This window comes from Sinohyriopsis cumingii, chromosome 4 (genome assembly GCF_028554795.1).
Source record: "Sinohyriopsis cumingii isolate HCF-2022 chromosome 4, ASM2855479v2, whole genome shotgun sequence".
Lineage (NCBI taxonomy): Eukaryota > Metazoa > Mollusca > Bivalvia > Unionida > Unionidae > Sinohyriopsis > Sinohyriopsis cumingii.
In genome coordinates, this window is record NC_142964.1 from 124,976,579 (window position 1) to 124,989,692 (window position 13,114).

Here is a 13,114-nt window from a genome sequence, read left to right on the forward strand (position 1 = left end):
ACTGTAGGTTGACATTTCAACTATTCAGCATGCATAAATCGATTAGTTTATTTTAGAGCAAAAATTGATTGGTGTTTTTAAACAGAATGTTTTATGAAAGCTGTGTTTTCTTTTTCTTCAGACTACAAAACTGATGATGATGACAATTCTGCTGTTAAAAGTCTTCGAGATTATTTCCCAGAAACTTGGCTGTGGGACCTAGAGGAGATTCCGTAAGTTGTTTGGTCGATTATGTAATATCCCTGCAACAGAAATCAGTGAAACAATGCAAGATTTGTATACAATACATCTCTTGATTTCAGTATTCTTCACACATGTACATTAATTATTTGATATGACTCGAAAGAAAATTGTAATGTTGGGGATAGCTGAATACACTCTGTTATTCTAGACCATTTTTAGAGCATTCATTGAATAAGATTATGACATCTGAAAAGAAGATTCTTTCCTCATTGATTGTTTTGTATTAAAAATTATGAAATTAATTTTATGATTTGATTGTTTTGCTTCCCATGTTCATAAAATAAGAAATAATTAAACTTGAGTGATGAATTTTTCATGATGTGAAAACCCTTGTATGATCCTCTATTTTGTTAGAAGAAACAATATCATATAAACAGTTTTCATATGAAGGTTGCTTTACATGTAACCTCTCTTCATATCAGTCATAGGCCTTATATAAATTAACAAAAGCTAACAAAATTTGGTTTAATAAAGAACTTTCATCATCAGGTTTATATCAAAAGTTTGTCGTGCTTGTTAATATAATATTGATGGGACGAAAAATCATATATTGTGCTGAATGAATAAACATCCAAGAATTAGAGGTCATAGTGATGCATTCCCATCCTTCCATTGTCAATACATTGTTATAGTTTTAGTATATAAAAGTTGGTAAAGATGCTTGTAAGTTCTAAAATAGATATGTAAAATTAAGTGCCAGTAGTGAACATTCAAAATGGCATGGTATAGGCCAAAAGTGAGGCAGTAAACACATTTACAGTTATTGTAATCAACATGTTATTTGTTCTTGAAAAAAGAATTTAATACATTGTCTGCTATCACTTACCTTGTCTAATTATTTTTTACATGAATTATCAGTGCTGGTGGTAGTCTGCTTCTAAATCGTATTATTCCTGACACCATTACTACCTGGGTGGGAAATACACTTTGTACCAGTTCATCAGAGGGTATTGGTGTATCCTTGTCAGCTAACATTACCTCATTCCAACCATTCTTCCTGTCATTCAACTTGCCCTATTCTGTGGTGCGTGGAGAAGCAGTGACCTTGGATGTCAGCATCTTCAACTACAAGGACCAATGCAGCATGGTATGATCTTATTTTGAAAAATTATTATGGTGGCCACAATTGATGGATCATTAATGCCATCCCTTACTTCAATTAATTTCTTCTTATTCAAAATCATGCAGGTTTCTAACAATTCTTCATCAGATTATGTCTAAATAATTACACAGTCGAACTTGTACTCAGAACTCCAGCTTTGATCTCACACATATGTAATTGTCTTATCTGTATTAGCATGTTGAGACAGAGATATCACTTTTCCAGCAAAAGCAGTGAAATCAAAAATGTTAAAGTTTTGTGTAAAGTCTTTGCAAGTTGGTCAATATTGAACACTGGGTTGCCTTAAAATCTCCATACATACATTATCTCATTCAACAAGACTCTTACATGCCTGCATGAGATATCCACCAGCTGGTTCTGGTAGAAAGGTTCATTAATCTCTGTTACAAGTATGAGGTGCTTTCAGTCAAACGTTGTTAAGTTAAATTACAAGGACATGTTTGCTATCTGAAATCTTATCTAGACATATTGTCTGGGATCATTCATTGTAACCCTACAGGGATATCATTCAACACTCTTTATCAACATATTGTCTGGGATCATTCATTGTAACCCTACAGGGATATCATTCAACACTCTTTATCAACATATTGTCTGGGATCATTCATGCCAGAACTCTTTGGTAATCCTACAACTGATATCATTGAACACTATTAACATATTGTCTGGGATCATTCAAGCCAGAACTCTATGGCAACCCTACAGTTGATATCATTAAGCACTCTTTATTAACATGCTGATGCAGGAGGTGTGTATTATTGAAATTATTGAAATTATTAATGTTAACATGAAACATGGTGTCAACTCATCATTACCATGACAAATTATGCAACCTTGTCTCATCAGCCTGTCAAATCACTTTTCCAGATTTTGTGAAAACCGTGTTCTGGTATTACAAGATTCTCATATGGAGGAAATCTCACAGAGACTTGCAAGAATCCGGTATTGCAAGATTGCTATATACATATGAATTTTCATGACAGCAATGATGACAGAATCATCAGCTTCATTAACAATATTGAGGTCCATATTTTAAAAGTCAAGTAACTTTTTCTTTAATGGCCGGGTCCCCGAGTGGCCGAGTGGTCTAAAGCGCTCTCTGTTATGGATCACTGCCATCTCACCTCTGTTTGCGTGGGTTCGAGTCTTGGATTCAGCCAATGTGGGTATGTGAGAAAGCCTGCCAGTAGCTTATGGTGGGTCGATGGTTCTTTCCAGGGTTTTCCCAGGTTCTTCCTCCACCATTAATACTGGCCGCCATGTATAGCCTATCGTCTGCTGAAAAATGGCGTTAAACCCCACAACAATAACAACAGCAACAACTTTAATGGTCATTGTATTTTAATTAAAATAATTGTATAATGTTAAATACTTTATGTCGACACATATGATTATCTTCATAAGCACTAAATTATGTCAAACACAATTCTTAGTTCACAATCTCAACTCAGCATTCAATGGATTAAACTACAATTCACACACATGACACAGTATTCCAGGAATCATAATACAATTCACACACATGACACAGTATTCCAGGGATCATAATACAATTAACATGCATGACACAGTATTCCAGGGATCATAATACAATTCACACACATGACACAGTATTCCAGGGATCATAATACAATTCACACACGTGGCACAGTATTCCAGGAATCATAATACAATTCACACACATGACACAGTATTCCATGGATCATAATACAGTTAACACACATGACACAGAATTCCAGGAATCATAATACAATTCACACACTTGACACAGTATTCCATGGATCATAATACAATTAACACACATGGCACAGTATTCCAGGGATCATAATACAATTCACACACATGGCACAGTATTCCAGGGATCATAATACAATTCACACACATGACACAGTATTCCAGGGATCATAATACAAGTCACACACATGACATAGCATTCTGTGGATCATAATACAATTCACACACATGGCACAGTATTCCAGGGATCATAATACAAGTCACACACAGTACATGGCATTCCAGGGATCATAATACAATTCACACACTTGACACAATTCTATGGATCATAATACAATTCACACACATGACACAGCATTCTATGGATCATAATACAATTCACACACATGACACAGTAATCTAGGGATTATAAAACAATTCACATGCATGAAACAGCCTCCTAGGAATCATAATATACAATTCACACACATGACGTATATTGTTCCAGGGATCATAATACAAATTCATTTATATCATAATTTTATTTTTCCTCATAATTTTTATGATAATCAATCTATATAAAAAACATCTTTATTCTATTTTAAGATATTACATATATTTTCACTTGGGAAACCTTTGTTTCACTACAAATACAATTATGTTACTATTAGATTAGATAAAGATGTCTACTCACCCATGTGACAGAGAAATCTGCTGTTTTGCTAACCTTACTTTTCTTGTCTCAGTCTAGCCATCTCAGACCAGTCGTCTCAGTCAAGGTGTCCATGCGCTCAGAACTACTTTTAAAAAAAGAAACCCTTGTTGTCTTCTGTTGTGCCTGACGTAGTTGTACTAAAATTAAACAACAACAACAACAGCAACAAATATATAACAAAAACATAGTAACTTAAGTTAAATCCATCTTTGAGAATGCACAAAAACAGTTCGAGATAGACAAAGACAAACACATATGATGTCGAGCTTTTTGGTATTATGCTTGTTCATTCCACACACTAATGGTCAATTTTATCCTATATGCAGGCCTAGCTCAGTACCTTTTTAAATCAGCATCAATAAATGTAGCTGAAGCTACCTAAATAATTTTAAATACTTCGTGTGAAACAAATTATATACTATTAGCTACATTTAATGATGCTGACCTGAAAATGACTGCTACAGATAGGATAAAATTATCAGTGCTGTGTGAAATGAACAATATAACATAAAACACTGATCCATGCATATATACTATAGACCTATACACTTCATAGCCTCCCTACTCTCTTAACAACTACGGAAAACTTAGTAACAGCCAGAAAAGTGATATAAAGCACATGCTTTTTTTCTAATTTTGTTAAGCATCTCCACTGTGCCCCGGTTGAATAAAAAATATACCTTCAATATTTAATGACAAATAATACACTTACCAGCCAGAAGGAATAATTTATCCATCAGCAATCCATAAGCAAATTTCACTGTAGCACTTGCCATATTTCCAGGACAGAAAAAATAAATGTTCAAAGAATCTGTGAACTTGAAAGTTTAGCACATGGTTATCCACTAGAGTCTGTTTTTAGAGGGTCTATTATACACGGGGGGTAATTTTACAATCAATATTAAGGACAACACAAGTATGTCACACACAGTTTCACCTCCTCCAAAGAAAAGAATAGTTATATACAATAGTGACACAGATCTCTAATAACCCGTGAATAATCTAAAGAAAGATGTTGCTCTTCGTTACAGATTGTACTAACTATAACTGTAATACAGCTGAGTAGCCAATATCGTTTTGTTATTTACAATATAACTTTTCAAAATTGGAACTGATGAAAATAAAACAGTTTCTTTCAATAAATATTAATTATTTATTGTCAGTTTCATATAACATTCATATATTAAATGTGATAATACCTCATTATTATGCGATGTTTTATGTTGTTATTTTTCTTTGCTCATGCGTATAAACTATGTATTTCGGACACAACGGTCACACCACAGCCCTCATTAACAAATTTATATTAATGCGCTGCATGTAAATATTGGACGTGAACACTAGTGCCGAATTCTTTTTACTTTAAAGGAAAATATTGGGTGAGAAAAATAATCTACGTTGGGATTTGGACCAAGACAAGGAAATCCCAGTCGTGGGTTTATATGATATGTCTCCTTGACTGGGATTTCCAGATCTAATTCCCAAATTGATATTTCCCAAGATACCTGCCAGAGCATATGGGTTGATAAGCCCTTGGCTTGTGATGGCAGCATTTTCATTTTCAAGTTGATAATCAATGTGATCAAGCCACAGATATGATACTTGTTCTGTGTCAAATAGAGTCCTACAACTCACTGTGCACATTTAACCATAATCCCTTAGCACCCTCTTGGATTTTCCACATGATAGTGTCACAAATTTGATACATGTACAGTGCCAAGTGATTGAAGCCCATGCTCTGTCTCCACATAAGAAATAACAGTTATGATGAGGAATCTATGATATTTATGATGACTAGATGAAAATGGAGGATTTCAAAGCTGTATTTGGTCACTCAGATGATGAGGATAAATTCTTGGGCTTTGTACTAGATGATGTCAGACAGTGACACTTATAGGATAACTTCTTGGGCTTTGTACTAGATGACATCAGACAGTGACACTTATAGGATAAAGTGAATCACACAAGTGTGGACTTCACTTTCATTGTTTATTTGCAAGACTTGTGGAATTAACATGATAATATGAATCAGATCATCCTGGGCAAGTGTTTTTATATCAGTATGTAATCTATAATAGAATAAATGCATTTATCATATCAATGGATTTAAAATGTTAATCATTATGGATTTCATACCATAAAGATGAACAAAATCTAAGGTGTCAGTTTATTTGCGATTGTATTTGACTGTGGTTCTGTTCTTTTTTCCTATCTATCTATCTATCTATCTATCCATCCATCCATCCATCCACCCACCCACCCACCCACCCACTCACTCACTCACTCACTCACTCACTCACTTTGGCTAGATTATTTTTCTAAATTGCAACTCACACTCACAGATAACGAGTCAGCCCTCCATCCATCCATCCATCCATCCATCCATCCACCCACCCACCCACCCACCCACTCACTCACTCACTTTGGCTAGATTATTTTTCTAAATTGCAACTCACACTCACAGATAACGAGTCAGCCCTCCAGATGGATCTGAATTGCAAAATTCACCCCAACTTATTGGAGGTTCAAAGAGAAATTAGTGTTTTGCAGCCCTAAAAATCTGGAAGGGTGATTAACTTATAGTTGAGTCTACTCATAGTCGCGTACCTATGGTATATAACATTATTATTCAAATCATTTTTCAATCTTCCTTTAGATAGAGCTTGATCTGAAGAGAAGTGAGGAGTTTGAGTTACTACAGGCACCAGATGGCAGCACATTACCGGTTGTCTGCTTATGTCAGGAGGCAGCGGCATCACACAGATTCACAATCCGACCCAAAGTGATGGGATCCATAAATATTACTGTTACAGTAAAATCTCAGTCTTTTATTCATTCTGTTATTATTTTATAGAATTTTCAGTTACTAGTGTAATCTTTCAATATTTGTTTTCATTATTTGAAAGAATTTTTAGTTATGAGTATAATCTTTCAATATTTTCTTTTCAATATTTTAAAGAATTTTTAGTTATGAGTATAATCTTTCAATATTTTCTTTTCAATATTTGAAAGAATTTTTAGATATGAGTATAACCTTTCAATATTTTATTTTCATTATTTTAAAGAATTTTTAGATATGAATATAACCTTTCAATATTTTCTTTTCATTATTTAATCTTTCAATATTTTCTTTTCATTATTTTAAAGAATTTTTAGTTATGAATATAACCTTTCAATATTTTCTTTTCATTATTTAATCTTTCAATATTTCTTTTCATTATTTTAAAGAATTTTTAGTTATGAATATAACCTTTCAATATTTTCTTTTCATTATTTAATCTTTCAATATTTTCTTTTCAATATTTTAAAGAATTTTTAGTTATGAATATAACCTTTCAATATTTTATTTTCATTATTTTAAAGAATTTTTAGTTATGAATATAACCTTTCAATATTTTCTTTTCATTATTTAATCTTTCAATATTTTCTTTTCATTATTTTAAAGAATTTTTAGTTATGAATATAACTTTTCAATATTTTCTTTTCATTATTTAATCTTTCAATATTTTCTTTTCATTATTTTAAAGAATTTTTAGTTATGAATATAACCTTTCAATATTTTCTTTTCATTATTTAATCTTTCAATATTTTCTTTTCATTATTTTAAAGAATTTTTAGTTATGAATATAACCTTTCAATATTTTCTTTTCATTATTTAATCTTTCAATATTTTCTTTTCATTATTTTAAAATTTTTTTAGTTATGAATATAACCTTTCAATATTTTTGTTTCATTATTTTAAATAAGAGCCAAAAAGAAGAAAATTTTCTAAATACGTAAACACTTTATAAAATTGATAATATGTGGCAACTAATCCCTGAAACATTTTCTAGCAATAGTATTAATTAAAGATTTTGTTTATGGTAGATTATATATCAAAATTGTTAAACAGAAATGAAAATAGTTTAACTTATATTCTTCTAGGATAGTACATGCATTTGGATTTTTTGTCAATCACTACTTTGCTAATATTTATTGCTAAAAATAATTATCCATAATGTGGTGTAGACCGCTTCAGAAAGTTGTCAAGGCCATTTGTTTCTCCATTGAATGTGTTTTTTGATCACTTTAACTTTAGGAAATTAATAAGCTTTACTACCCAATCATCTTTCTCATATATATATATATAGACAATGGCAAAAAAAACACTCTTCCAAATTCCCTTCCCATCCCATTGTTACATGGCTTCCCATTTAGTGGATGTTGACCAAGTTTAAGCTTTTACTACAGTACGATTAACATTACACTGTGTTGCCTTATAACATCTCTCAAGAGCATTTGTTAAGTTGTTAAAGTATTGTGAATTAAGGTAGTTTGGTAAGTTGCAGATGGTATCATTAATACATAATGTTCATAAATTTTACTTAAAGCAACTGGTTGAATTTCTCACTTGTTTTAATAATGAGTGCAGTTGTTAATTTAGTTGATGCTTTTGGGTATTTCTTGTTATTTTGTTTTTTTCATTGTTGTTTCAGTTATTCAATGATCATGAAGTGTTTAAATACAAGAAGTTTATGATCAGTGAGGACATACATGAAACATGCCTCACCTGCACCTCTTGGCATCACCTTGTAGTGTTTGCAGTATGTGGGCAGAGGGAACATGGTCTATGGTGTTGTCGTAAAGTTTTGAAAGGTAGAGAGCCTCCAGCCTAAAATGTCACACATAGCCAGTGTAGTGGCAGATGCCATTATGTTCCATCCCCCTCTGTGACCATTACATCTGGTCAGATTTTGAAGCCTGTCTTGCTGACTTCTAACCAGCCTTTCAGCTCTTCATCCAGCTGTCTGTTTCTTTAATACCAATCCAGCCAGAGGGTTGGATATTGTAGGACTATCTGGTAGATAGGTGCCATATTCCACCAGGGGACAAGGTACTTTTTCTTCCATGCTGCCAGGAATGTTATACACAGACATGAAAATGATGCCTGATGAAGACAATCGCCACAGTGTTTTTGGAAACAATCTTGATCAGTTCACTCACTACAGTCACACAGTGGAGCAGATAGAGTTAAGCTTTAAAGCAATCTGTGAGCAGATTGATCAGATCTTTTCACCATCTCAGTTCCCACCACTGTTGTCCACAACTCAAGCCATAAAGTCAAGGCCTTTGTAGACATTTCAGATGAGGATTTTCACACCTATTTCTTCCAACTGCCAGATTTAGGAAAGATTTTAAAAAATCTCTTACCATCTGTTTGACTAATTCTAATACACAGAAAATTCGAAGAAGAACCATTTGCCAGTGTACTTATCACAGTGTACAGTGTAAAACCCACAATCAGACAATATTAGTTTTTCAAGCCTGGATGAGAGCCTTGCAGAAGATGATCTTGACAACCCTGCAGTGCTATGAGGGTTGGGCATTGTGTTTTCTCATGACTTCCAAAACAGTTTTCTCAACTTGACTTCAGTGGAGTCACATTACTCACTGATCCTGTGCATTGCCTTTTGTGTTGCCACTGCTGTTTGGCAGCTATATTGAGTATATGTGGAAACAGGCAGTACAAGAGCTGACTTTCCTGCTCTCTTTAGATCCTTTGGTTTTTTGCCCACATCAGTCTCAACTGCAAAAGATAAATGATCATAAACAAAATGTGAGAAGAACAAATTCTACTCAACAGCAGCAGTTTCGACCACATCCTAACTTCATCTGGCACCATTTTGAGGGCATATTATAAGGGAAACAAGAAACCCAGTTTCTCCTTCCCCAAGCTTCCTGTCAATGACTTCCCATCCGAGCCATCCATTAACAACCTGCATGTAAGTGGTAGATCCCTTCATTATTGGCAGGATTGAATTGATCTTTCTCTGCAAAATGATTTGGTGATCTAGGGTATTTCAGAGAGACATTAAATTTTCATTTAGCAGCCTCCTCCACTTTCATCTACCCTTATAATGATGTAAATTCCAACTGTTCCTGAGAAGACAGAAATTCTACTGCAGGACATCAGCACCTTTCTCTCCAAGCAAGTGATGGAGAAAGTTTGTGGATTGGGCTGCTTCAGGTTTCAATCCAGGCATTTTCTGGTACCAAATACAAACAAGAATCTAAGGCAGGTGAGAGACTTAAGCTGTTTAGCAAATACATAGCCATGACAATGTTCATTACAAAGATTGCATGGTCTGTACTGCTTGCAATCAAAAGGGACACAGTCTTGAGCTGGCCACCACACACTTCAGTATCCCTATCCATCTGGCTTCATGCAAGTTCCTTCTATTTGCATTCAAAGGATCAAAATGCCAATTTCAGGCACCCACAATTGGCTTTGACCTCAGCTCATGAGGACCATTGACTGCATCATTCTGTTCAGATCAGCCTTGACAACAGCAACTGTAATAGACATCCTTCAAAAATATGGTAAATTTGGTTTCATTGCGAGACAGCTTTCTCTCTCTTTTCCTCCATCTGGGCTTTCTAATGAACTGGGAAGTCAAATCTCTCCCTTCCCTAGTATTTCATTCATCTGTTATGGAATTTTTACTTGCTTCAGTTTCATTTGTGTCCATACTGCCCACATTGCACAGATTATCTAGCTCTCCCAGTTTGATTTTAGACAGGGAGTTGATTTTTGTGAGAGACTTTTTACATGTCCTTGGCTTCTCTGTCTCTTCAAGCACTTCCTGCAGATGACACTTCTGGCTTAATGGCCTTTTTCCAATCAATAGATCAATGAGTTGAGACTTTGAATGAAACAAAACAGCAAGTGTGTCAGTGCCAAATCAAACAATGGCTTATGCAAGAATTCTTTTGGAGAGATCCAGCTGGAGATTATGATCTGGATGGATGCCAGTTCATGCCATCAGGGAGCCCACCCATGGCCCCACTTCAACATGGTCAGCAGCAATTGAGATTCTGGAAGAGAGGGTCCTTCATATCAACCTTCTGGATAAATGAAGGCTATAATCTAAGCCTTACATTTCTGGAGAAAAAAAACATTGTGGAATGGTAATCCTCATTAAGTTGGAGAACTGTTTTGTTGAATTACCACTTCAAACTAAGGGGGCCAAATCACCTGACCTTGCATCCAAATCTGGGATTTTCATTGCTGGTCCAGCGGAGACACATGTGCTGCTTGTTCAGTGTCCTTGCCTATTCATATTCAAGAACAACAAGACAAACATCATCCTTTGATCTTTTGTCAGATCTCACCTGCTTCCAGCACTTCATTCATCTGGGTATGGGTATTTGGTGAGATGAGATGCCTTTCTCTGTTTATCTTCACTCAATTCACATCACCCATCAGTTTTGTGCACTTTTGGACATTAAGTAATAGATCTTTTAGTGATGAGATAGAACCACAAACTGCACATTTTTGGCTCTCCAGTTTTAGACCAAGAGGCCTGGGCTCTGGGCACTCAGACAGTCAGTTAGGAGAGAATTAGTGGTACACCTTTCTTCCAACTGTTCTGATACCAAGAGTAGACAGTCCTTCCCAGATGGTACAAGTCTTGAGTAAATGATCTCCCACTTGCAACAGACATCCCTTAGAATATCCTAGTAACACCTGACCAGCTTAAGTAGTGCCAGTCACAGGTTTTCCTTCGCTGCCCCCAGTGTGCTTCTTCTACATGCCTGTTGCTTGTGATATGAGCCTTTCACAGAAAGGAATTTTTTGGCTCTTTTCATCATGAAGTACCTTCCACTTTGAAGGGAAAGTGTGACATTTTTTGGGATTGGTGTAAGAGCAACTACATCATCCATATGCATACCTCAATCTCAACAAGCTAAGTTTCTTCTCTGCCCTTCAAAGAGAAGAATTTAGCCCCTGTCACCATCAGAAGCTACCACTCCATGATTTCTGATATATTCAGACATCTTGATGGAGGGGATATTGACCACAACAAGGAACTATAGGGTTTGCTGACCAGCTTTTACTGGAATCAGCCCCACAGTCACTCTTCTTGTTCCCCAAGTGGAACCTTTCATGGATTTTGACATAGTTCAACTCAGACAAGTTAAAGTCCTGGCTAGAAGCTGCTGTTTTACAAAACATATATTTGATAGTCTTTGCCTCCACATGCAAGGGTTTGGTGCCATTTCAATGGAACCAAACTACATCCACGGTCAGATTGGACACTTCCATTGTCCTAGTGATGCAGTTCCAGCTTCATAGCTAAGAATAACTTGCCATCTGAGGGAAGTCAGAAGGTGGTAATTTGCTAGCTCACTTTGATCAATACGTTGACCTGGTACATGCACCCAGGCACTACTGCAATTGTACCAAAAACAACTGTGGGACTAAACATTGCCTCTTTCTTCCAGTGAAGGCTGGGAAACATGACCTAACCCCTCAAACTTTGGTATCTCGCCTTAAATTGGGTGAATTTCTCCTATTTGTTATTTCACTCAAGATTAAACTAGGTAATTATTCATTACATGTATATGGGCCTACACCTAGTGGTAGGACAGGGATGTAATTTGGAAGATTTTCTTCCTTTTGCATGATATGTAGATGGGAAAGATGCTTTTTTTCTTTCCATGAGGGCTGAATTTGAGAAGTGGCAGGGTTTAGTTTCCTGATGTTAATATGATCAGTAGTGTGGTGTAGTTTAATGTAGTGTAATATAGTGTGACATAGTGTGTCATAATGTGATTTCATATAGTGTAGTCTAATGTAGTTTAATATAGTGTGGCATAATGTGATTACATGTAGTGTAGTCTAATATAGTGTAATATAGTGTGGTTTAATGTGATTACATGCAGTTTAGTCTAATGTAGTGTAATATAGTGTGGTATAATGTGATTACATGTAGTGTAGTCTCATATAGTGTAATATAGCATGGTGTAATGTGATTACATGCATTTTAGTCTAATGTAGTGTAATATAGTGTGGTATAATGTGATTACATGTAGTGTAGTGTAATATAGTGTGGCATAATGTGATTACATTTAGTGTATTCACTGTAGTGTAATATAGTGTGGTATAATGTGATTACATGCATTTTAGTCTAATGTAGTGTAATATAGTGTGGTATAATGTGATTACATGCAGTTTAGTCTAATGTAGTGTAATATAGTGTGGTATAATGTGATTACATGTAGTGTAGTCTAATATAGTGTAATATAGCATGGTATAATGTGATTACATGCAGTTTAGTCTAATGTAGTGTAATATAGTGTGGTATAATGTGATTACATGCAGTTTAGTCTAATGTAGTGTAATATAGTGTGGTATAATGTGATTACATGCAGTTTAGTCTAATGTAGTGTAATATAGTGTGGAATAATGTGATTACATGCAGTTTAGTCTAATGTAGTGTAATATAGTGTGGTATAATGTGATTACATGCAGTTTAGTCTAATGTAGCATAATACAG

At 34.9% G+C, this 13,114-nt stretch overlaps 1 protein-coding gene across 2 annotated transcripts in view; it reads left to right on the forward strand.

Moving 5' to 3' along the window:
- LOC149802041 (pregnancy zone protein-like) overlaps nucleotides 1–13,114 on the forward strand; it is a 173,614-nt gene that overhangs the window by 108,446 nt on the left and 52,054 nt on the right. For both annotated transcript variants that reach the window (XM_089956448.1, XM_089956445.1), the window contains exons 20-22: nucleotides 122–212; nucleotides 1,102–1,330; nucleotides 6,451–6,606. In XM_089956448.1, coding sequence (XP_089812574.1) covers nucleotides 122–212; nucleotides 1,102–1,330; nucleotides 6,451–6,606 — 476 coding nt within the window. The remainder of the gene's footprint in view (nucleotides 1–121; nucleotides 213–1,101; nucleotides 1,331–6,450; nucleotides 6,607–13,114) is intronic.